At 51.1% G+C, this 25,778-nt stretch overlaps 2 protein-coding genes across 3 annotated transcripts in view; both read right to left on the reverse strand.

The window, feature by feature from the left end:
* Positions 1-1,763: 1,763 nt before the first annotated feature.
* On the reverse strand, positions 1,764-2,557 carry LOC131560776 (homeobox protein Hox-B1-like). Its single transcript, XM_058809726.1, has 3 exons — positions 2,256-2,557; positions 2,139-2,210; positions 1,764-2,004 (listed from the first exon to the last, which is right to left on the reverse strand). The coding sequence occupies exons 1-3, from the start codon at positions 2,555-2,557 to the stop codon at positions 1,764-1,766; spliced, it is 615 nt and encodes a 204-aa protein (XP_058665709.1).
* An 8,417-nt stretch (positions 2,558-10,974) lies between these two features.
* The window catches only part of HOXD3 (homeobox D3), a 28,945-nt gene continuing 14,141 nt past the window's right edge, over positions 10,975-25,778 (reverse strand). The window contains exons 2-4 of one of the 2 annotated variants that reach the window (XM_058809398.1): positions 15,894-15,977; positions 12,137-12,682; positions 10,975-11,729 (exon numbers count right to left, since the gene is read on the reverse strand). In XM_058809398.1, coding sequence (XP_058665381.1) covers positions 10,975-11,729; positions 12,137-12,632 — 1,251 coding nt within the window. In that variant the 5' untranslated portion in view covers positions 12,633-12,682; positions 15,894-15,977. Of the gene's footprint in view, positions 11,730-12,136; positions 12,683-15,893; positions 15,978-25,778 lie in introns of those variants that run through there. The other variant, XM_058809399.1, reaches the window with a different exon arrangement.

The raw sequence follows: 25,778 nt of genomic DNA on the forward strand, positions 1-25,778 counted from the left end.
TCCTTTGCTGGTACAGTCAGGATATGATGTGTGACAACCCTTCTGTCCTGGGAAGTCCCTTCCTTTGGATGTTCACTGTGGGGAACATCCATCTCCTTGCCAAGGAGGCTCCTGGCCCCATTTAGCTGTGGACTTGTTGCCACAACATCATCATAACTTGCCTGCCCAGCTTTGGGGAGTAGTTTCCCAAGGTTCCCACCACTCTGCTGGAGCTTCCATCAGCAGTGGCTTCCCAGTCCCTCAGCAGAATCTTCACAAGAAAGTCTTAAGCAGAAGGGCACCTGAGGGGATGGAAAGTATTACAGAAAGTAAGAATCTTCTTCGTTGCAGGCTTTTTGACTTGAGACATCCATCTTCATCTTCCCACTGTGCTCATTTTACCCAGTAAGCATCCAACAAAGACAAATAGTTGTTGGTGTCTGGGGCTGGCTTCCAGACAGGGACCCAGTGCACTCCACATCTCCTTGAAGTCTATCTCCCCTAGTCCCACAACTGGGTTTTCACCCCAAAGTCCAACACTCAGCAGAAATCCAGGGCAGAAAGAGGCTTGTCCAAAATAAAAGTCCTGTCCACAAATAAATAAAATCACCTTCACATAAATCCAGATGTCATTCCTCTCCACATTGCTGTTTTGCTTTCCCACGCAGAAATGGGAAAAAAGTCTAAGCTCGGTTCCTTTGTCCACTTTGACATTGTTATTTTATCTGTGGGAACATTGCCAGTCTCTTTTGTGCAGCTATCCAAGCAAAAGACCCAGGAATCCTCTTCCCTTTTGCCAGCATTAGTCTTTGGTCAAACTCAAGCATCTTTCTGAGCTTCAACAGGTTTTGAGGTTTGCATGTGGTGAGATTTGTTGCAAACAGATTTATAATGATGCAATTTTTTAACTATGGGATACAATGAAGACTGAGAGGGCTAAATGAACTGATTCTGGCCCTAGGTGCTGTAGGAGGCTTTATTTTGTCTGCGGACATGTGAGGGGAGCTGGGAGTTAGCAGAGTGGCCACTGGCCAGTCCTGGGCTGCCCAGAGCCTCTGCAAGGGAAATCCCAGCACCTCTGCAGTTCAAATGGGAAGAAGTGCTCCTCTTAAGGCTTTATTTCTTTCTACATTTTACCTCGCAGTTTTTTCTGTCAAAAACAGATTTTTTACTATATCAGTCACATCAGGAAAATAAATGGGAATGAATGAATGAATGAATGAATGAATGAATGAATGAATACAAGCAAAACCAGCTTCTATTTTGCAGCAATTTAGCAAAGGGCAGGGCAGCAGACAAGGACACTTCTTTCAAAAGGGGATCTTGGATTCATGCCATGACCATCCCTGACCCTTTCAGTAAGAGGAAGTTTCCCTGTTCTCCCCTTCTCTGCCTTCTCGGGGTTTCTCCCCTTCTGTACCAACTCTGCCTGAGCGCATGGATCTGTCTTTTTTAAATGCAAAACGGAGAACGGCTCGGGAGCATGGGGCACGCACCCACCTCCGCCCGAACCCGGGGGAGCTGGCAGAGCCGCTCGCTGCACTGCCTTGGGGAGCGGCGCTCTCCGCTAACTCCCGAGTACACCCTCCCGCTGCCTCGGCCCGCTCCGACACCGGGCAGCGGCGCTCCGGGCCGCCGGTTTTCCCTGAAGCCTCATAAATAAAACTGTACATAAAGTTCCAACAGAAAAAGCAGCGGAACAGCACAACCGGGGTCCCGTGTGAAGGCACAACCGGTGTCCCCAGCCGCCGCTTCCAGCCCAGCCCCGACGTCCCCGCGGGGCCTCAGGCGGGGCCGCCCGGGACAGCGGCGGGGGCAGCCAGCGCCTCCCGCTCCCGCTTCTTCTGCTTCATGCGGCGGTTCTGGAACCAGACCTTCACCTGGGCGTCGCGGAGGCGCAGCGAGCGGGCCACCTCGAGGCGGCGGGCCCGCGACAGGTACCGGCTGAAGTGGAACTCCTTCTCCAGCTCCGTGAGCTGCCGGGTGCTGAAGCTGGTGCGTGCGGAGCAGGCGGGAGCTTCCCCCCTGCACGGCGCCGCGCCGCCTGCAACGCCGAAAAACACCGCGCTTCAGCGGGGACAGAGGCAGGGGGTGGAGGCAGGAGAAGGGCAGAGGGGAGCCGGGATGGGAGCAGCCCCCGCCCGCACCCGCCGCCCCACTCACTTCTGCCGGGCGGGCTCCGCTTCGCTCGCATCCACTCGAAGGTGCGGAGCGCCGCCGGGGCCGCCGCGGGAGCCGGGCGGGCGGGCGCGGCCCCGGGGCCGGGCGGGAGGTGCCGGAGCTCCCCGCCGCCCGCGCCCAGGCAAGGGCAGGGGCGCTCGGGGTCCCGGGAGCGGCCTCTCCCGGCGAGGATGGACGAGGCGTAGGCCGGCGGTCCGGCTCCCCGCGACGGGCGGCAGCCGGAGCCCAGCCCCGCGGGGGCAGCGGCCGCGTAGCCCGGCGCCTGCGGGGGGGACGCGGCGCTGGCCGTGGTGCCCACCGCCAGGAAGGCGCCGTCCCCTCGCTGGGGGTACGGGGCCTGCGGGGCACCGCGGCACAGCCCCGGCGGAAAGGCGAGAGCGAAGTACCCCAGCTCCATGGCCCACGTGGCAGCACCGCGGCCAGCCGGGGCAATATTGCCCTAATATAGGCCCTGGAGCGGGGCACGTCCCGCCCCGCGGCCAATGGGAGCCCGGAGGGGCGAGCCCGAGCCGGGGGTCCCGGGCGTCCCCAGCTCCCCTGCCCCGGCCGGCTGATCGGGCTGGAGCGGGGCTGGAGCGGGGCTGCAGGTGGGCAATCCTGCCGTGCCGCACCGGGATTACCCCGGGACAGATCGCTCCCCTTGGCTCGACGGAGTCTCCGCACACTTGGGACGTTTGCCGAGAGTTTGGAAGGTGAGCGAGCTGGCGCTTTCCCGCTATCCGGGCGCCCGTCTGCGCTCTCCCTTGCCCTGCAGCCGGCCAGACTCCGGGGGCTCCCACGGGAGCCCAGCCGGCACACCCCGGCACACCCCGCGGAGGTGCTGCTGCACCTCATGGCACTTAATGGTCTCGTTCCATCCGATAAGTGCTCTGCAGCCTCTCAAAAATGAATCTCCTCACCGTTAACAGGCTCACACCGTTAATGGACTTCTATTTTTCCCTTGGCGATTCAGCATTGTTTACTGAGTGTTCACCAAGTCGCTCTACCCAGCCAAATCGTCCAACTCTCTCTTGGTTTTCAATCCCCCAGAATGGCAGGAAACAGCAGCAAGATGAAGGAGGTGAAATCTGGACTCCCGACATGATCATCTTTCCCTAAACGTCTCCAAGTGACATTTGACCATCCAGTGTGAGCCACGCTGATGTTTGACTTGGGTAATAATCGGTTTCATCTCAGCTGATAACAGTGTGTCAGTGCAGTTCAGAAGGGTGTGCTGGGCAGAGCACACCTGGGCTGTCGTGACTTGGGACTGGACATAAAAGGAACACGAAGGGCTACATCATGCTGCTTTGACTTAGATTTGCAACCTTCTAATTCTTACTAGGTGGATGTGGAGTCAGCTGGCAAATGCAAGGGTTGTACTTTATTTAAAAATATTTTTTATTTCTAAATAAAAGCATGAAATCTATATACCTTCATCCATCATCTAGTGCCTTCCACTCAACAGCTCAAGGAGTTCCACAAGCCCTTGGCAAAAGTGCCATTTGTTGTGGTCAGGAAGAGGCCACAAATTTTGCAAGGACCAAGCATGATGCCAGCCTCATGAAGGCAGCCAGAATCCCCAGAGAGGGAAACATTCCACTGGATCTCCTGTGGATTTCAGAGGGCCAGACTGGTGACAGGAAAGGGATATAATGGGGAGACATAATCAGACCATTTCACTGACTCAATATCAACTCTTTCCCATGGAGATTTGTGCTCTGCAGCTCAGCTCCACCATTATGCCCAGCTGATGAATTCAGAGCAGATCTGTTGGGTTTTTCCTGCAGGGGCCCTGAGAGGACACATTGCTAGGACAGGCATGCACATCCTGCAGAGGTACAGGAGCATTTCCCGGCACAGGGACTCTGATCAGTGACATGACCTCCTATCAGCCCCACTTTCTCCCCAGCTAATGTTGTTCATCTACTACAAACCAACTATTGCAGAGCAAAGGCTGGCTGTGTACAGATTATGTCTTAAGGGTGCTTGAACTTCGAGTCTACAGACACAGCAGGCATTGAAATCTCAGAGTCCTGACACTCAGTGTTCTCCTGGCACAGACTTGTTCACTCTGATGGGCTGTGCTGCCTTTATACTCTAATAATGGGGTATCACCTAAATTTCCATTTTCAGAGGGTGCGAGAAGAATTAGAAGAAAAAAATAGAAGAACAGTTTAAATTAAATACACTTGGAGGAAGGGGTTAAACTCTGGATGATGCAAACTTTCTCAGCACTCCCATGGCAATCAGAGCAGTTTGGAAAATGTTGTCTTCTGAAAAATCAGAAGCCTGGGAACACCAGGTTTTCTCTTTAACAGAGAATGGCTGTCCATGCAGCAGAGCATCTGTGCTCTTCAGTCTCCCCTGCTGTAAAAATTCCTGCCTGCAGGGAAGGAAAGAAAATTGGCTTCAGAACAGGGCTGCTGCTTTACTTGGGTCTTGTGTTTGCAGAATGTAACTGGTTTAATTACACCTAAGACTGGTCTAAATGCTAGAAAAGCTGTCGGTGTTCACACCAACATACGATCTTTCCATTTACCCAGCTGGATGCTGTTACCAGTTTCCTGTTCATTACCTGTTTGTTTTGGCAGGACTGTTCAAGGGTGACAAAAGCAGAAATCAGTGGCTAAATACAGGAAAAACATCTCTTGTTGATACTCTGGCTTTAGAGGGAGAGCTTTTTCTACATGCAGGAATTTCAGTGTTCAGACTTTAAAAGTTAACTTCCAGTGACAGATAACAGAGTGACTGAAGATGTTTTTTTACAAGGAGTCTAATGGAAAAGATGAAGGACTCATTGGAAGCCAAAAGAAGGAAGAAGAAAAGTGGGGGAGGGAAAGAATGTGAAGAACATGATGCTATCAGAGACAACTGGAGAATTGCTGGGAGGTTCAGGGATGCCTGTGTGAGTAGTCAAGTGATGGTGAGACAGGGGAGCTGCTGGGGCAAAAACTTATATAACAAAAATGGACCAAATGAGTCCTTGTGTCATCATGTTTCTGGAAGTATGTGGGCCTCTACAAAGCCTGAGAAAGCCCTTGTGGAACCAAGGAGATGCAGGAGAAAGTCCAGCCAAAGAGCCCTGAGTCCTGTTGGTTGCAGACACCAGCCCCTCTGCTGCAGCCCTGCCAGCTGGGCACAGCTGGTTCTCGGTGCTAGGGGGGATGTACATCCATGGTGTGGGGACAGCAAGGGTGTGGGTGGGCATCCTGAGGGCAGATAAGCAAACACTGGGCATTTAAGCAGTGGCCCTGTTAGCACAAACAAACCACCAAAGGCTCCTGTGAGAAAGGCTGTTACAGAAGGAGGGGAAGCTCTTGGGAGTTTATTTTGTAAAATGTGAATAAACCCAGGGATGAACAGAGACTCCAGAGCAGAGATGGGGAGTTGTTCTGGCACTCCAGGGGAGCCATCCTCAGCTCCTGCACTAGCACAGGCAGGTACATCAACCCTCAGGAAAGGGTGTTTCCCTCTGCCATCCATGTTTCCCTGCCACAAGTTCCTCTTTCCCAGGTGACCCCTGGGAAAGGAACCTGTGTTCTCCCAGTATGTGAGATTAACAACAAAGATCCTCTATATGAACACAGAGAAGAGGATAGTCTATCCCTTCTTCTGTAAAGATTTGCTCTGAAGGGTGATTCCATGCTGGCCCCTTGCCATGTAAAGCCCTGTTTCCAGTCCCATGGCTGTGAATTTTTTGGGACAGAAATATTACACATATTGATAACCCAGAGTCAAGGTAAGCCATGCAAAATGTCTGCAAAATGGGTGTCAATGAGTTTGCAGTCAAGATTTCTGTCTTCTCTTGCCTTTCTGGCTCCCAAAGATCCTAAAATGTTTCTTAGAGGAAAGATTGAGTCTGTGTACCTCACTCAGCATGGGATTGCCTACCTTCAGTTGTTGTAAGAAAAACTGCATGTAAAAATAAACGAAGTGTTCAAATCCTACATTTGTGAGTATTTTTACCTGGAAGATGTCCATCCTGTCTAGTACAAATTCCTTGCTGTTTTCACTCTGCTTTGTGCTTATTGTCATTGAAGCTGAGCCTTTCTGTAATTCATCCCAGAACATTCTGAAAGCTTCAGAACCCTGGACTCCAAAAAGAGAGACAAAGACTCACCTCTGCTCCTGAGCAGCATCTGCAGAGGCTTAGGAATGTGCAGGCACAGGTTCCTCACTGAGTCCCATTTTGTATCTTAGCCTATGTGACCCAAGGGGTTCAGTCCTGCCCTGTTACTCGATGGCTCTCAAGCTCTGGGACTGCATTCTGTTGGATGGGGTTTCTGCTCTGATCACAGCTGGCTCAGGTCCAAGCAGAAGTAGGAGGAGCCACTGTCGAGTAAAAAGTGCTCTGGGTGTGATTGCTGACCCTTAACAGAGCCAGCCCTGTCACCCCCTGACAGCCCCACTCCAAGCAAGCACCACGGGGTACCCACTGCTACCTCTCACGTGGGAGCAGACAGGCATTGCCCATTCAGGGATTAACTTGCCTTTCAGTCCCTGGAAAGTGACTGCAGCCAGCAGAGCTCTGGCCCAGCTTACCTTGCACCTTTTAAAAGCAGAGGTATGTTGTTCATCAGTGTACAACACCACATGACACCCAGACACCAGCACGGCCCTCACTGCCCTGGCAGCACCAGCCCCTGTGTGCTGCCCACCCAGCTCCTGCCTGTGTTCCCTGGCAGGTTTGCAGTGCAGTGCTGGGCACCTGGGCTGCCCACCGTGCAGCACACTGTGACTTTGCCAGGCTGCCATGGTGCGTGGCACGCACAGCAGGCTGGCATGTAGGAGGATGGCATCACAACCTGCAGCTCCTTTCCTCTCTCCTCAGCTGACAGTTATCAGCAAGGCACCCTCCCACTGGTAGACCAGCAGCCCCATCCCCTTTACCCTGTTTTTTCCCCTGGCAGGTTGTTCTTTTAGTGCCTGGATGTCCCTGCAGGCTATTCCAAAGGGCTTCCCATGGGGCTGGAGGGGTGCAGACACCCCAGTGGTGGATCCTGCCTTCAGGCTTTTTGCCATGGAGCCCAAAAGGCCCAGCTGGCCCTCAAGAAAGTCAGGGGACTTCTAGTTGATGTTGGTGGACTCCCTCTTATTTAGCCAGCCTCCTCCCTGCATGTCCTTGCCTCCTGGGTGTGCAGCCAGCTGCATCCTCTTCATCTTTGGATAAGGTTGCCTGCAGCCCCAGGTGACCCTGGTGTGGTCTCATAGTGGAAGCCACGGGGGTGTCCCTGAGTCCTTCCCTGGCCTGCCCATGGAGCAGGGCTGGGAGCCTGCAGTGCCTGCTCAGGAAACTCTTGCTAATGGAGCGGGAGGCATTTGGCTTTGTTTTCCCAGCCAAACACAAGTGGCACCTACAAAACTGCGGCATCCCTGGAAGCCCCTGGCTGTGCCTGTGTAGGGTCCCCTGCCCTGGTGCTGCTAACCAGGCTATGCACAGTTGGACACTGATGGGTGATGGGCCCTCCCTCAAAAAGAAACAGGATGCAAAGGGGTGGCTCAGCCCTACACCGACTGCATGGAGATAACACAAAGCCTCAGCTCCTTTTGCACTGGGGAAACTGCCATTGAATGGTGAGTTACTGTAAAGGCCAAACCAGAAAGTGGAGACCCAAACTCCACTGATCTGAACAGAATAACTTGCATGGCCTCACTGAAGCTCCGTGCACCCCTGACACCTCTCAACCAGTGCTGTCAGCAGCTGCCTATCCCAAATACTGCAACATCACTGCCAGCATTTAGAGGGCTTGGCTCACTGACCCTTTTATGGGTCTGGAGCGGATGGAGGGAGCAGGGAAGGAGAGGAAGGGGTGCTGTGCCTCCTATTTGTAAAGAAAGGCAAAGGTAAGATCAGCCCCAGGCCTGGCCTTGCTGACTAGCTGTGTTTCAAATAGGTGACTGGAGTTCATCACATCAGATGCTCTTGCAAAGGAGCTGAGCTCCTGATGAGTGTAAGAGGGGTTTGTTTATAATTTATGGGTTTTAAATGATGGGCCAAGAAAAAGTCTGGCTTGTGCCAAAGTGTATCTCTCCTCTAGATTGCTGATGCTTGTACAAACATTGTAAAAATGCCAGCAATCTTGCTAAAGTTACATTACTTCTAATAATTAGGTTATCATCATGGACTTCTATTGCATTACAAAGGAGACACCTCTGCCAGAGTCACGGAGAAGAAAGTGAGTTTATTTACAAGAAGATTCTCCCTCACACAAGCTCCTCCTCCTCCCCCCTGGAAACCATGGCCGCTGTCTTCCTGCAACATGAAAGCAATTCAGGGCAGTGGGCCTCAGTAACACCGTGTTTGTGGTCAGGGCTCCTCTGAGCTCCCTGCCTTCCCCAGATCTCTAAACAGCCTTTTCTTTTTCACCAGATTTAATGAAGGACTAATAGTCTAAGTCGAGGCAGACACTGACTCTCAGCCTACAGAGCACAAAGCAAAAGGGAGAAGGGCACTGGGTGTCCTACTGAAATGGTGGTGCCTTGCTGTTTCACAGAGAGAAGCAGGTGATGCAAAATATATTGTGTTTCAAGAACACACAAAAACCTACATGGGGAATTTTGTTTGTGGGCACACTGATTGCAGAAAGTTTTGGAGAGACAAATATATGTATATATTTATGGGAAATTACAGAAGTATAAACCACAAGTGGTGTCTAGCATTACTTTTTGTGTTGTTTGTATGTTTTATTTACTCCTGGGTGGTGCTTCTAAAAAACAATTTGTGTGAAAACTTCCATAGAATACAATTTTAGGGCTTAAAAGGGTTAAAATATGTCTCCAAACAAAGAAGTTTACTCTGTTCTGTTTTGTTTACAGATCTGTAACACATATATCCAAATTTGCTTAGTTAAAAGTGGAATTTAACAAAAGATACACTTTTCACTGTAGCACAGCATTGTTGAAATCTCACAGAGGGGAAAACAAAACCCTAAGTAATATTTTGAATCATTAGTGCTCAGCTGAACAAAAATAACAAATGGCGAGGAAGAAAGCAGGGATGGGAAAGAAAAGAAGAATAAATAAAAGAAAACTTGTCTGTATTGACCAGGATGAGAGGTGGCAAAATATTTCTTACAATAGGAGTGCCAGGTCTGTCATTAGAGGATAGAGTAGGAGCTGCAGTCTTTGTCAAACTGGAAAGCGATGCATCAGACGCTTTGGTGGGGAATATAGAAGTTTGGATTAATATTTAACCCAACACTTTTAGAAAGAGACAAGAATAGTCTTCTCAGAGCAATATGTACTGTCAGGAAGAGACTTTAATCACAGCGTTTACAAAAGAAATATCTCTGTAAATCCAGCGAGTTCAATACAGCCGTGTAACTAGAGAGGAGGCAACACGAGGCTTCAGAGCACCGTTCCCTTTCTTTTTCCTATTTTTGTATCTTCTCGTCACTTTAATTTTTTCTTCCCCGCGTTAGCTGTCCTGTTGGTGTCAGGGAGGTGGCGGTGCCCCCTGCGGCGGTCAGGCCGGGACTGTCCTTGCCGGGCACCGGGGAGCGCGGCGGCACCGCCCGGGCCCTGCCCGCGCCCCGTCTCAGCGTCTCCCTCCGGCTGCGTGTATCTGATTGTCAATTTTCTTTCAAAGTTTATATTTATGAAAAAAAACCAAACAAACCAAGAGGAAAAGCTCGGCCTTCCAAAGATGTCTAAAAATTGATTTATGGTTAGTAAAAGACAACAGTATAAAAATAACAAAGGAGGTGGCAGCTGCTGCGCGATTGCTATGGAGACGCTAATGAAATTAGCACTATCAGAGGGTTTCTAATTTTTTTGCCTTCTAAGCTTCTAATTCCTTTTCTATTTTGGATAGCCAGAGTGTAATTAAAAAAAAAAAAAAAAAAAGAAAAAAAAATAAAATAAAACAGCCCACCGAAATAATATGCGCGACACATACCCAGCCAATAAATAAATGTTAACCTCACCGAGGTTTTTATATGCAGGATTTGATCTGAAACAAGATGGCCAAGAGCCCCTCTTTGTAGATCGCCTCCTCAAAGCGGCTGCGCCTCCTTCTGAAGGTGGCTTCACGCGGCCGAGCCAGCTGCCGGCCAAGCCACCGAGGCGCTCGAGTGGGGCCAGCCGATTAGAAATAAATACTTTAAAAATACTTTCATTTTTTTTTTTAAGTGTAACGGCTCTTTGTGTGATGCCACAGCTTGTTTTACTCTATTAATGATTTACGACTTGCTGTCTTAATTAATCCTTACATAAACTACAAACACCAGCCACTGTTACAACTGTTCAAGACTACTCTCTCAACTAGCTCAGACCGATTATACTAAATAGGTGAAATGTAAGTCACCACGGACCTGAATCCCTCTCCCGAAGTATTGGTGAAGAAACTCTACAAATACCCACATAAATACATTAAGACGAGGATAAATAATCAGTGATACAAAAAATGTCTCGCTTAAAATAATAAATACATATCATTTAGTCCAATGCGATCCTTACGTTACGGAAGAACTCATAAATTAACTTCTCTGAAATAAGCTTACGCGCGGGCAAGTTCCGACGGCTCACGACTGGTCTAAAACACCTCAGCATGACGCGCTGCTAACACTACAGCATCTCTAAGACTTACCTTCAAGTACATCATTACCAGCTTATCAGTCCCTCGGTTGGCAGTATATTGCACTGTCATGCTTAAAACAGCTCTAAGAGAAAGGCTCCTGCTCACGGACCTACTCGGGGCTGCGGAAGAAAGAAGGGAGCTGCTAAGGGAGACAAATCCACTAATACTGTTGGCACTCGAGAGCACAGTAACACTGTCCCGTCAGAAAAGTGAGGTAATGGAGAGGGGAGCGGGGCCCGCTGGCCGCCGCCCCGCTACAGATGCGTGAGCTTGGGCGCCTCCTGCATCCGTCCCTGAGAGGTGTGGTGAGAGGAAAGGTCCGTGTAGGTGGGGTGGGGGTCGCAAGGTCCGTGGTGGTGGCCGCCGGGGATCTGGGCGGCGCAGCTGTAGTCCACGCTGGCGGAGGAGGGGTGCTGCAGGTGCCCCAGGTTGAACATGGGGCCCGAGGCCGGCATGGAGTCCACGAAGTTGCCCCCCACGTAGACGGGGCTGCCCTGCAGGCTGGGGTTGGCGAAGCCGCCGCCGCCGCTGCTCTGCATGGGGTGGGGGTCGTACTCCGCGCCCGCGTAGCGCTTCTGCTGCGGCAGGCAGCTGCTGAGCGGCGCCGTGTAGGCGGCCAGCCCGTACATGCTCTGCTGCGACTTGGCGAACGAGGTGGGCGAGGGCGCGTCGTAGCTCAGGCTGTTGACGCCGGGGAGCTGGCTGGAGTAGCCGACGTGGTTTGGGCCGCTTAGAGGGGGGCTGCGGTCTGGGGACTGTCCGACGGGGGAGTGCATGATGCCTTTGGCTTTTTGGTCCTTTTTGTACTTCATCCGGCGGTTCTGGAACCAGATCTTGATCTGCCGCTCGGTCAGGTTCAGGAGGTTGGCCATCTCCACGCGGCGCGGCCGGCACAGGTAGCGATTGAAGTGGAACTCCTTCTCCAGCTCCACCAGCTGCGCGCTGGTGTAGGCTGTTCGCACCCTCTTGGAGGCCGGCCCGGGGGGGCTCTTGTCCTCGCAGCTCTCTCCTGCGGGGAAGAGACACAAGGAGACATTGGTTTCCCCCCACGAAAGACAGCCCCCCTTCCTCCCAGGGTTCCTCGGAAACCTGCTATACCCTCTCGCTCTGTCGGCCCCGGGGAGGGGGTGCAGAGGGCCCAGGGGCAGCCTCTCCCTCCTCCCTGCCCGATACCCACCCTCCTGCGGCTGCCTCCCCCCAGAGACACCGACCAGGCGTCCCCAGCACCCCGCCCCCAGCCTGTCCCACCTGCAGCGCCCGGCAGGGCTGGGACCCTTCAGTGGGGTGCGGTGGGGGGATAAGAGGGCGATGGCAGCTACAGGAGCAGCAGACAAGGCCCTGAGCCGGAGCTCAGCCCGAGAGACTCAGCCCTGCTCCCCGGGAGAACAGTGGATCGGGGCGGGGGTTTTGGGCTACCTGGGGGGGCGCAGGTGCTTTTCTGCTTGGAGTTCTGCCGGGACTCCTTCATCCAAGGAAATATCTGCTTGCTGAGGGTGGCGCTGGCCGAGCCCGAGGAGTTGGGGCCCCCCTTGGCTTTTTTCGGAGGGGGCACACTGGGAGGGGGGTTAGGCGGGGAGGAGGGCGGCAGGGCCGGGGGCTGATGCTCGCCGATCCCTGGGGGCTGGCTGCCCCCGGGGCCGCCCCCGCCCGGCCGCATGCAGCTCCCGCTCAGCTCGCTGCCCTTATGGGCCGGAGCGCGGCCGGGCGCCGAGCCCTGCACGGAGCAGGCGGAGCCGGGGTACTCGCCGTCCAGGCCGGCCTGGCCGTAGGGCTGGTGGGCCGCGCCGTAGGGGTAGGCGTCGGCCTTGCTGTAGGTGTAGCCCCCGAAGAGCCCCGCGTTGTCGTAGTAGGCGGCTTTCTGCATCCTCTGCTCTGCGATCGCCGAGGCCCGCGGCCCCCGCTCAAATAACATTGACCGCCGCCCCGCGCCTCACGTCCTCGGCCCGGGCCACTCGCAGCCACCTGGGCAGGGAAACAGCAGGGACACAAAAGAGACTTTTAGAGGGGGGAACCGGCTGGTAGCGGCTGGCACGGGCCGGTCCCGGCGTCCCCCGCATCCCGGCACCCTCGGCCTCGGCCTCCCATGCAGGGGAGGGCTGGGAGGCATCAAGCAAGGAGCAGGGGACCCAAAGAAGGACCAAGAGACAAAAGGGTAGGATCAGGGTCACCAGGCAGGAGTCAGGGCAAACTGGGCCACACCACGCGAGGGCAGAGAACACCAGGGAAAGACCCGAGCCACTGCAGGGAAAGAGCCACCCGAGAGCCATGGTGCGGGAGGAACGGAGCACACTGGCGGGACATCTTACAGGCCAGCTTTTGAAGCATTTGGGGGGATGTTTTATTTGCTTTGTTTTGCCTTTGGCCTGTTCCAGCTCGAGTTTGGCAGGATCGGGTTGTAGGCACGGGCTCTCAGTGACAACTGTGCTGGTGGTGTCCCCAAAGAGCCAGCGGCCCACTCCGGCCGAGAGCATGGCGCCCCCCGCCCGGCACGCGTGCGCACGGCCCTGCGCGGCTGACATGATGGATGGAGCCCGGGCTGCGGCCGGGCAGAGGCAGAAAAACCCCGTCCCCTTTGTAAACCCGCCCTGCTTCTTTCCCCGGATTCCTCCAGAGTTAAAGTATAACCGGCGCCATTCACTCCCTTTACTTTGCACTATAAAGGAAATCGCAGGTCAGCTCCCCTATTTTAATTCTGTGATGAATTAAATTCCCTCACCCAACGTTTCTCGTCCCTTTTATTTGTACCCTCTAGAAAGAACCTGAGACATTTGAGATAATTTTTAGAGGGTCCTTTTCTTTTTTTCGGCCTGCAAACTTACGGCTCTCCCCTCCCCGCCCCCCGGCTGCCACATGGGGCTGCTCCCGCCGAAAGCGCACGGTCCCCTTAGGGCAGATGTTTTGAGGCAGGGTGCTGATACCTTTCTCCTTGCTGCTCCCAAAACTTCTCTGCGCTTAGTACAAGATGGAAACTGTTCTGCAGTTTTGGTGCGGCTTTTTAATATTCCCTGCTCCTATTTTTCTTGTGGGATAGGGGTTTTCTCTGGCACTTTTGGTCATTTTGTAAATTAGCACATACTTCACCTGACAATATAAGTCTGTAAATCAACATATCTTGAGACTTCCTTTTATTTCTGCACGATTTAAGCCTACTAACATACCAGAGAAAAGTAGCTAGAAATCTTTGAAAGATGCCCGACAATTATAGTTCTTCTGCCTATACTTATGCAATATTAGGAGAGTACTCTTCCTTCTCTCGCAAGTATCATTGGTCTCGCCAAGTATCGTTGATCTGTTCTCTAAAATTCACCGGGAAACACATCTGTGTAAGTGAAAATAACCTCAGCGAGCTGCGATTCACGGCCGCTCTCGGCGGTTTATCCCGTGTCACAGACCGCCGGGGTCCTTTTCTTTCCTAAACAAAAGCTTGAGATGATCTGTGTAGCTGACAGAACGGGAACTGTTTTTCTCTCCTGGAAAATTTTTGTTTAAAAAGTCTGCAGAAATGGACGGTGGAGATAAAAATGAGTTTTAATAATGATGTGATAATCTTGACGAGTCTTGGACGTATTTTTGTCCAAATAACTCTGTCTCTCTTTTCCCACTTCCGTCATCTACATTTTCGGGACCGGTGTGGACTGAGGACTTTTGTTAGCACAACACTGCCTTAAGCGTAGGCTTTTATATGCCTTGTGAAATATAGTTCCCAAAAGAATACACAGAATCTTAAGAAAGAATATTGCTGTTAAGCTGTTAAAAGCCTTATTTCTTTTCTGAAATACCAACTGCTTGTGAACTCTGCTTGAACCTAAAAAGGAGGCTATGGGCCATAAATCATATGGACAATGCTCAACTGTTTGGTGGCTCATCTTTAGATCTTAAAAAGAGAGAGAGGGAGAGAAAGAGGGAGAGGGAGACCTATCCAGGGTTTGATTTTCCACGAGTGAAAGGCCCGGGGTGATGTTTTTATAGGTAACACCAAAGCAAGGGCTCAACACTTGGTGGTTTGGCCAGAAAGAGCCTACAGGGAAAAAAAAAAAAAAAAAAAAAAAAAAAAAAAAAGTGACATCCAAATGGTGAGGCCGAGCCGTGGGAGGTGGGTTTGGAGGCACCGAGGGTAGGAAACTGCAAAGTATCCATGTCTGTGTTTCAGATTTCCCTTCTTCCTCTCCAGAAAGGTTAACCTCATCTGAACTGTTAGGTGTCGCACACGATAATGGGACTTTTTGTCCTGCCACTGGTTCCAGTGCCTTTGCGGGATGCCGAGCCTCTCAGGGCTGTACCCGGAGAGCAGCTGCGAGCCCCGGCGTCCCCGGCTGGCCCAGGCTGGCCCGGGCTGACACGGCCCGCCGCTGCCCGCCGCTCTCCTCCGACACTTTCATATTAAGCAGTTCTCTACTAAAACTTCCACTACACTTAATTCTGCTTCGGATCAATATCTAATATGATACCGAATAAATAAGAGGCGGTGAGAGCGGCCAGCGAAGCGGTTATTAAAGCAGCCGGAGCTCTCAGGGTGCATATCAATGCACCTGTCATTGCGGTTGTAGCAAAATTTATGACTGCTAGCGCCGTGGCAGTAAACGCTCCGGCCAGGAATGAAAAGGAAAACACTTCCCAAGCCCCGGCACTTTCAGAAGTGCAAAGCAGCCGGCGCGTAGGAGGGAGCCCGGCAAAAGAATCCCCCGCTCGGCACGTTTCCCGGCCGCCGGCCCGGGGCAGCCCTGTATATAAGGAAAGCGCCGGGGCCGCCGCCGGGCCCGGCCGCAAGCAGGGCAGCCGGGCACCCACCGCTGGGGCTGCGGGCACGTCCCGTCTCTGGGAGCTCTGGGGAGCGCGAACGGGCCCTGCGGGACACGGAGCGGTGGCCGCCGTGGGGCCTCTCAAAGCAGCTATGGAGCCGCCCGCTCCCCGCGGCTGGGTCCGGGCCTTGGCTGCTCCACAGCCGGACCCGGCTTCGCGGCACAGGGGCGGCTTCCAGCGGGCTCTCTGCGGGCCGCTCCTTATCTGACGTGCGGGACGCGCCCGGGGTGCCGCCGCCTCCCGGGTTCCACCGAGCAGCTCTCCCCGCTCGGCGGGCACGGGCCGGGGCAGGGCCGGGCTGCGCTCCCTGCGACGGGCCTGTCGCGATAGGGAAAGAGAGAGATGGATGGAAAAGGAAATGTAGAGAACTCACCAAACTTACGTTTTTTCTTGATTTTTGACTTTAATTGTGTGAGTAGGATCTTCAGGTTCCTTTGGATAATCCGTGGGCACGGACCTGCAACAGAAGTGATAACTCTCAGCGGAAACTGCTTTGTTTTGGACTTTCTTCCTTAGGACTTTGTTAATAAATGCACATCTCGTCCGCAGCCCCTCACCGTGTCTTTCCGTCCGCGTCAGATCTTTTACCAGACAAAGGGTAGATGTTTCTCTTCATTTATTAATAGAGCTTTGAGAGAGGCGGGGAGCAAACAAACGTGCAAAATTCTCCGGTTGCGGGTGGGAGCCGGGCAGGGCGGCCTGCGGCAGCCGCTGCGACGGGCCCCGCGCACCCATGCCTGCCTTCCCCAGCACCCACGCCTGCCTTCCCCAGCACCCACGCCTGCCTTCCCCAGCACCCATGCCTGCCTTCCCGATCACCCATGCCTGCCTTCCCGAGCAGCCAGCCCGGCAGCGCACGGGGAAAGGGAGCGCCTTTGCGGGGCAGCTGCGGGCACCTTCGAGGGTCGCAAGCAGCTCTCCCGTCGCCCGCACCCACGGCCCGCGAGGAGTTCCGCGGAAACAGAGCTAGCGCGGGTCTCTCTCCATTTCTCCCCCCAGATACCGAATAAAACCAAGAGAAAGATAAGCGAAGAAGTCCCAGCATTGAAAATGCGCTGCAAGCATTTGCGTCTCGGAATTAGTATTTTGCCTTTGTCTGTGCGATGTGTCGATTCAGGACTTTAAGAACTTAAGAGTGCTAGAAAATCCCCCACAAAGAAGCCCAGGTCATTATAAAGACGATATCTAGCCACCATAAGCCTTTGAAATGACCTTTGGCTCGTATAGCAATAACTCACCACTTAATGAACAACCAACGGAAGCGCCTCCGATAGCTCACAACACAACAGATCTTACAACTTTCCACCAAGTCTTCTCTCTCCCTAACCAAACTCAGTAGGATGCCACATTCCCCTTCCAAATCACCTTAATTTATGCTGGCAAACTGGAATTAGGGAAGTGGAGCTTCATGATTACACATGATGCTCGCTCAGGTTCCTGGCCCAGGCCTGTCCCGGTAACGTCTTATATAATGTATTCACGTGGGCGTACGTCAACTTTAAGTGCTTTATTTTTTTTAAAGAGAATTCATTAGAAATAGCACTTTACACGGTGTATGAAGGCAACCTAAAGTGGGTTGCACCTTAGCCCCTGAGCGGAGAGATCATAATATTGCAAACCGAGTCATTGTTAGCCGCTGTTGATTAACACGGTAAGTTTTCATTTTGTGCCTAATTAATTATCGACTTCTCATCCCTTTCCGAAGCAGCTCCTCAGCCTCACAAGCGATAGCCTTCTAGCTCTAGATATGCTTTATTTAGCCAGAGCTTGGCCAAATACCAAGACTTCCACGACCACAGGAATAACCCCCAAAGTTTGTACTGTGGAGAGAGGAGTCTGGGCACGCTGGGGTTGTGCTCGTCTCCCAGCGCTCGGAGAAGACGTTCCCAGAGCTGAACCCAGGGAAATCTTTAGAATTATTCAGTCGTGGGACCAATATAGGTATTATTGAAATTTTAGGTGAAGTTATAAGTGAGTGCTTCCATCGAGCCAAATGAAATGCTGCTTGCAGTAATTGGATTCAGCTGACTAACTTGGCAGGCCAGCAGCTTGGAGGCATACAGCTAAGAAAAATGTTCAGTGCTTTTAACTTCTGATCGAGCAGAGCAACACGCAACAGAAAATAATAAATAAATAAATAAATAAATAAATAAACACCCTAACTTTCTCCTTCTCCCCTGGCCTCCCACCCTATTTCCTTCGAGGCACTCCGACCCCCGCCGGGGACTCGCCCGGGTGACTCGGGGAGGGCAGGGTCCGTTCCAACCTTACACACGCTCTTGCTCCACAGCACAACGCTGGGCTTTACAGCAGCCATAACCGAGAGTTCAGCCGGGCTCCAGGCAAGGCACAGTCAGTAGAAACAGGCGTTCCTGGGAGAGCGGGGCTGGTTGCAGCAGCCCAAGCGGGAGCTGAGTTGTGTCTGGGAGGAGGCTGTGTGGCCGCTTCCAGACCCCCAGTCCGCCCAGAGAGGCATCGGTCCCCCCCAGGCATCTTCCCACCGCCTTATTGATCAAACCACACAAATGCAGGGCAAGAAACTTCTCGGTAGATAAATATCAAGCCGTGCTTCAAATCGCATGTGTAACTCGAAGGCATGAGCACACTGGTAACAGCAGTGCTAAAACAACTGCGGAAGGAACACAACAGCCACTAAGGAACACGAATGCGCTGCCAGGGAAAAAGGTTCGGGAAGACACTTGGCACGAACATTTGAGAGATCCTATGTAGGGGCTACATTACCGATGAGCCTATTTTAAATCGCCCTTTACAAATCAACACGGCTACCCCCTGCCCGGCTAACCACGGCAACGCATTAACGTGATGCTCAATCTCACTTTGGCAATGGGAGCATCTAGCAAAGTTCTCTCCCTCGTTTGTTTGCTTATTTGTAATTCCCTTCCACCGAAAATTGGGGAAAGGATAGGGTTAAACGTGTTCCCCTAGCTTTTGGAAATGAGTTCACTTTTTATTTAAAGAACATAATAAAGAGAAGATACAGCTTAAAACGTTCAAGTAGGTGGAGACCACTCCATACATTTGCAGCCACTATGGGCAGAGATTGCAAACAAATTCCAGACCGTCTCTGAGCAAAGGAGATAATACAGCCCCTGCGGTTAAACGTCCCATTTTGTCATGCAGTTGCTTACCTGTGTATCAATTTATCATAAACCTGGGTTCCTCACTTTTCAGGATCTGCGCTTGCAGTTCTTAGAATATATCCTTCACCCTTTGTCTGCAGACAAAACTCTCCTAAACCTGATCTTGCGGTTTTACAAATATTTCCATACACCAGAATTCCCGATAGATCGAAAACAGGCTCAGGCTCAACTACCAATAAAAGAAAGCGAGTGGAAATCGGAATTTGTTGGACTTAAAAAAAAAAAAAATCAACACACAACCCTTTAGCCATCAGCCTCCTGGAACCAACGACAGCAATTGGCCGGCTCTTGTTTTGTTTTGGTTTTAAATCGTGCGGCCATTGATGAATTTTGGGGGCGAGCAGGAGAAATCCCTTTATAATCAGAAATATAGGCACTGCCTTAAAATACAGGCATATTGGCCCACGTGATCGCCGAGCAGCGCGCCGGGGCCGGGGCTGGCGCTCCCCGCGCCCCCGCGCAGCGGGGCAGCCGCGCCGGGCCCCGTGGGGCGGCCCGCGGCCCCGAGCGCTGCCGCCCGCCCGCGCTGCCCGGCCCAGCCCGCTCCGCTCCGCACCGCGGCCCCCGCACTTACGCGCCCCGCGGGGCCGGCGGAGCAGCGGGAAAAGGTGAATTCCGCGGGATGATCCCAGCGCGCAGCAATTCCCAGCGGAGACAGAGGAGGTATTTGGAGCCAGCTGCGGCCGGGAGCCTGTGCCGGGGGCAGCTCCGCAGCCACGCTGCTCTGGCGGACAGGCGCCGGGGCCCACTGGCGTGCGCGACTTTTTGCTCTCTCCTTCTCCGGACCGGGAAGATGCGGGGCAGCGGGGGCTACCCCTGTCTGGAGGCTAAACAAACGCTGGGGGAAAAAACCCTCCCGACATTTGTGCGTGTGTGTGTCTGCCCTGAGCCTGCCTCCCTGCTCCGTGTGTATGAAGAGACATGGAGTAAACCCTGTGTATATCTGTCATGTGCGCCCACAAAGCTCCCCAACAACACCGGTTAGGCAAAAGAAAAAAAATATATATGTATTAGCTTCTCTGTTTGATTTTTTGTAACATATCTGTAGCTATAAATACACCACACCTAATCTAACATCTGCTATGATTTCATTACCATCCAAAGCATGGGGATGTGACAGTAACGTATTACCTTACAATACTAACCGTAAGTGCATTGTAACATTTATCTAAATTACATTGCTTTTCCTGACTTTGCAAACCAGTTATAAAAAGATTGGAGTCCAGTGATGGAAACATAAGTTCAATGTAAATTATTGTGTATGGCTTCGGATTTATAATCCTATATTTCTTCGAAACGATGCACTTAAATCTCGCCTCAAGTAAGAGGCAATGGTTCTTTATATCCTTTTCAGTCAGCCATATATTTTGGTGTCTGGGTAGTTTTGCCGAGCCCCCCGCGCTCGCGTGTCTGTGTGTACATACAGAACCCCTACACGCACAGCGTGTTCTGCATACTTGTGTACATGCACACAAAGCCGAACATAATTCTGGCCGCTGCTTAGACATTTTGGATGACGGAGAGGTCTTTGGCTTCCTACACAAAAGTGGTAGGAGAAAAGCTGGACACGAGCAAAGAACACGAAGAGGATTCAGAAGAAAACGCCTTTTTTGGAGGGCAGTTCGGAACCCCCCGGAGAAAACCTCACAGCCCTTTGGTGCCTTTTCAGAGTCTAGTGAAAAAGAAAAAAGAAAAAGAAAAAGAAAAAGAAAAAGAAAAAGAAAAAGAAAAAGAAAAAGAAAAAGAAAAAGAAAAAGAAGGAAAATAGAAAGAAAAAGAAAACACAGGCACATTTAACGTGAAAATGGAGGACGGCTGAAAGAAAGGAGCACCTTTGCCACCAACGCCAGAATTAAGATATCGTAAAGGGGACTGAAAAAGTATTAAGGAACTGTTAATCCTTTGGCTGGTGGGACTCCAGCTTTGCGCGAATTTGTCTCCAGTAAAGGATCTAAGACTTCTTCAATCGGAGCATATGTTCATAGAGCAATAAAACAGAAAGATTTACAGTCTCCGCCCGCCCCCCAGCAGCCTCGCACCCTTTCAGGAATTACTTATGATGATTTATAACAACAACTCCGGCAATTGTCAAACTGATAAAATAGCCCGGGCTATATGCGAGAATAAACGCTCCTATGAAAGGGTTGCGATTTATGTTCAGGTCCATTTTACTGCGTGTCTTGGTGGAGTTTGGTTTCTTTCCCGGCCCAATAGGATAATATAAAACTTCATTGATAAAAATGTAGAAGTTCTCGTGAAGTAGCGAATCTGTTCCTTAGTCACTACCGCAGCACATAAACATTTGTCATTTTTGAATAATTGAATTAATGTGTTATTGTTTGAATGTATAATTCATAACATAGGAAACTTTGTCTCTGTCCTGCCACCGAAACGGAAGCAATAAAAAGCTACAATCTAGGGTTTTTAGAAATTACTCCAGCAAGGGATAATAAAGAATATCCTGTTTGCAGGAGGCATTTCCAGCTGACTGGGATTTCACAGAGAAATCTCACACTCGTCCGTATTCTATGGACTTTGTAGTGAGTGGCTTTGTATAAAAACAAAAATGCTATTTTTCCCCGGTCCGAGCTATCGATCGGGGACTTGCGAGCCGGCGTGCCCGCTCCGGGGGCTGAATGCGGCTCGGGCCGGGGCAGGAGCGGCGGGGCCGGGGCAGGAGCAGGAGCCGGCCTTTGTGCGGGCGGCGGGGGAAGGCGCGCCCGGCCCCGGCTCCGGCCCCGCTGTCACAGACCCACGGCAAAATTTACGACCCCGCTTGCGAGGGAGCCGAGGGCCTTTCCCCGCCGCTGGGAGCGGGCAGCGCTGCCCTGACAGCCGCATTGTTCCTCCGCGGCGCTCCGCGCCTCCCCGCGCAGGCGGCCGCGGCCGAGGCGCCGCTCCGGGAGGCGCTGTGCCCATCAGGCTCCCTGCTCCGCGGCGCTCCGCGCTCGCCCTCTTCCCCCGCTCCCTGGGAAGCAAAGGTCATCGCTTGCGCCCGGTCCGGTTCCCGGCCGCTGCCGCGCTGGAAATCAGGAAGCAGCGTGCCCTATTTGTCAAGTGTTTGACAGCTGAGTTCATTAAGGCTTAAATAAGGAGGAATAAAAGTAAAAAATATTTACGTACCGGGCGTCTCTTTTTCAGCAGCTGCCCAAGAGCTAGGTGTGCAGGGAGAGGGACGGCACCCTTTGTATATTATATTCTTGGGATCTCTTCAGTTTTCAAGTCTGATAGAGTCCTTTGCTTGGCAGATTAATGACGACTCCGTGTTTCTTAAGGGACGTGCTGAATTAATTATTTCGCAAATCACGTGGTCAGGACTTGTAGAAATCTATTCTTATCATCTTCCTTGCACTTTGAAATTCTGCCTGTTATGACTGTTCCTAGCAAGATTATTTTGGTCTCTAGGCTTGGGGGGAAGGAGGGAGAAAAAAAAAAAAAAAAAAAGAAGGAAAAAAGAATCAGGGGAAAGGGCTAACAAACATGGCCGGTGGAAGCGGTGTGGCTGTGCACCGAGAGGTCCCTATTTACTGTACTGTACAGTGAGTGCGGCTCGCTATTGACTCTGCCTTTCCTCTTCATTCTTACCTTAACGACTAGTGGTGATATAATATACAGAACTGTATTGATGTATCGGGAGTAACAGGAGGAGCCATTAAACAGCACAGAGAGAAAGTATAATCACAAGATGTGCCTCGATATTTAAACTTAGCGAGTGTGTGCTTAGAAAGGCAGCCCCAGCCTGCCCTGGGCACTCTTGGGCAGTAAGGGCACATGGTTTCTGCTGGGCACCCTGCTCCCTGCCCGGCCCGAGCCACAGACTGGATTTTTGGACTCGTGCCTTGACCACGCTCCAGGAGAGGACAAGCCCTCGCTGACAAGCACTTATGACAAAAATAGTGCAATCGACTTCTTCTGGCTGTGTTATCGTCTGAGACACTTACGCTGGGACGTAAAAAAAATATGCTTGCCATAGGTGCATGGCAAAGTTTAAAGTCTCCAAGTTGTGTTTTCTTGTGATCTTTCTTTTGTATCCGCTGTCAAAGTGAGAGTTACTGCTCAGGAAAAACTACTGTCTGCATTGCAATTTCGAATTTCCATTTCTTTATTTAATTGATTCTTTCTAGGACTCACCTAAAAGAGACACATCTGTGTGGGCATCGAGGTGACTTCAGGTGTGGCTCCTCGCCTCCTACCACACATGCAGAAATCCAGGAGTCATTCTAGGAGGGCTTGTTAAATGCAAAGCAGCAGCAAATGGATGACAGGCACTTTTAACTGCAGCCCAAAAGTAAATATAGACTCCAGCTTGGCCTAGAGTCACACCATTATGGCTGAGGCAAACAGCAAACCTGTTCAAAGGGACATTTGGAAGGATGCTATGCAGAGTCACTCATCTCTTAACACTGTAATGATGGGAGGGAGCAGCATTTTCACAGAAGGGAGACCCACCTTGTAAGGACTGATTGTTCAAGGTACAAACCAGAATCTATTTCGCTACACCTTTTATTATTTCAGAAGTATGTGGAGGGCTTACATCAAAACTACAGGCGACAGTTAGTATAAATAACGCTTTAATCAGTGGCAGCAGAACATCAGCAAAGTCTATAAAAAGCATCACACTTTGACAGAGATGAGAGTGGCGCTGGACAATGCGACCGTTTAACAAAGGCTCCAATGCACAACGTTCACCCGCGATAAACAAAAATAATCAGCTTCCCTTCATACAAAAAATAACTCTGGAGGGTTACAATCATTGAAAAAACAAACAAACAAACAAACAAAAACCAGCTCAGGTTCGTTTTGCATCAAGATAACGACCAGTGGGTGCTGCTGGTCACTATTACAGACATCCTGACCATTCAGAGCAATGGCAGCTGGAAACTATTTCTGTTTGGTGCTCTCTGTCTCCGCTTCACGTACTGTGCTGTCTCAGGGTGCAATCACACCTATGCAAACCTACGGTGCTCCAGCCCCGCTCAAAGGGGACGTGCAAACAGGGCTGTAGGAGCTGTGCCTGCTGAAGCCAACACTCGTCCTGCAGTTATTACCATTTCAAAAGACAATGAGACAAATTCTGCTCGCAGCTACATGCCTGTTTGACTTCAGTGGGCGGGGGAAGGAAATCTGGGAGCAGAAGTTGGTCCTTTAACTTCGGGAGCCATCTCGGTTGATTAGAAGCACAAAGCAAGGATTTGCTTATCCAAGGCCAGTATTTTCCAGGACTGTACCTCAGAGGCCCAAGTTGGTAGCTCTCTCTCGAATAACACTTTTGCCCTGCTCGCAGCCAACTTATCGGACTTTAGGAAAACAGCGGGGGTCCGGGAGGAGGATTTTCAAGAGTAGCCAGAGGGATTTTACTTCCCCACACCCCTTTTTCTTCTTTATTTTAATAGCTCTGTATGAAGAGCAAAAGGATGGCTTTGAGCAGTTCTGGAGAGGAAAGGCCACTGCTGCAGGAACCTGGTGTAACAAAACTTGAAAACTTGGCTCAGGAATTCCCTCCTCAAGCGCTGCTGCTAGCTGCTCTCCATGCTAGAGAAAGGGAAGGGTAGTTTGGGTCCAAAAGGTTAAGGGTTTAGAGGTCACTCTTCCCGGCTGAAATACAACTAATCGAATAGAAAATTTGTCCTCTGGGTGAACCTGTTCCTGCAATTTAGCCGAACTTCAGTAAAATACCTTTTCAGCTTCTCAACGTGAAGGCGTCAGAAAAAAGACGTCTTTACTATGTATGAACTCGGTGCTTTTTGTCATAGAAACAATGATGCGAATAATGCGGGAATATCCATCTTTAATATCACGACGTGGAGATATTCAAGTATTGCCATGTGCAAGTCTGAGAACTGGGCTAACCCTAAGGAAGAACAAAGAGTTTTCTCCAGGCTCTAAAACAAAAGACCAAGTCTTAAAGACACTTTGCGGACTTCAAGGGATGAGAAAAGGGCAGAAATTAACTGCTGGCCACAGTTAACGTTGCCGAATACACTCTTGTTGAAAAGCTCGCCTTTTATTTTCGAATTAATTCAAGCCCATTTTGGCCAGCGTTTTCCCGAGCGAGCCCGGAGAGCCGTGAGTTCTCAGTGGGAAGCATCCAGCCTGGAGCAGGGCACGTTAACTCACCCCCTGCTCTTTCCACCTCCCTTCAGTGTTTGCTGAGTTTCCTTCTTCGCCACTTTTCTCTTTAATAAAGGGATCACCTCGTTACAATTTTGGCTCTGTGGTCCCTTTCCTAGGCTGCCCTGAGGGTGCAGGAGATAAGGGCTGAGCTTTAAAGCCGCCTGAGCAGAGGTGCAAGTGGCTCAGGGAGCTGGTTTGGTTTGGTAGTTACAGAGCACTAAAACTTTGGCAACCAGCAGTCAGGGACAAATTCGTGGGTATTAGACCAGCTCTGCTCCCATCCAAGCCTTTCATCTTTCCTGAAAGCAACTTGCTGAGATTTCCAGTCATTGCAGTCATGTGTCATGGTTTGCTTAAAAGCAATCACTGTTCTAAAAAGAAAAAAAAAGCAACAAAAATCCCCACCAAAACCAGAAAAACCCCACCAAAACAACAACAACAAAAAAACTACCCAATCTTAAAAAAAACACCCAAACCTAAAAACTAAACAAACCAAAGCCATAAAAACCCAATATAAACCCAAAACAAAACAAACCAGCAACCCACATAGACTGTCTCTCTAGCAGAAAAGAAATTTAAAATCCAGTTGAAAGAATGTGTTCAGCTTTCAGCTTTGAATGGCTCAGTTTATATCAGAAATTACATTAATTTTTCAGTTTGGGTTGCTGTTGTTTTTTTGTGGGGTTGGGTTTTTTTTTGTGGCCTTGCCTCTTTCTTTTCCCTTTTTTTCTTTCCGTTTTTAAATGAGGTATCGATGGTTTAAAGCACAGCGCTGAACAGAGCAGACTTTGGAAACAGATTTCAAGCCTGTTAGCTCTGGATGGCACACGGTAAGAAGCAGGAACACTTTTCCTATTCACAAAGATGGAAATTTAAAAACAAGGGTGGGGGGGAACAAGAAAGTTGTGTACGTTCAAGACAAGTAAACATTACATATGTGTTCATGAGACTGGGAAGGAAAAATCCTGTATTCCAGCTCCCCT

This window comes from Ammospiza caudacuta, chromosome 8 (assembly GCF_027887145.1).
Source record: "Ammospiza caudacuta isolate bAmmCau1 chromosome 8, bAmmCau1.pri, whole genome shotgun sequence".
Lineage (NCBI taxonomy): Eukaryota > Metazoa > Chordata > Aves > Passeriformes > Passerellidae > Ammospiza > Ammospiza caudacuta.

Coding starts and splice junctions, on each gene's coding strand:
- LOC131560776 (XM_058809726.1), bottom strand. CDS start 2,557: ATGGAGCTGGGGTACTTCGCTCTCGCCTTTCCGCCGGGGCTGTGCCGC. Junction 2,211..2,255: donor GCGGGCGGCGGGGAGCTCCG/GCACCTCCCGCC, acceptor CCGCCCGGCTCC/CGCGGCGGCCCCGGCGGCGC. Junction 2,005..2,138: donor AGCCCGCCCGGCAGAAGTGA/GTGGGGCGGCGG, acceptor GGCGCCGTGCAG/GGGGGAAGCTCCCGCCTGCT.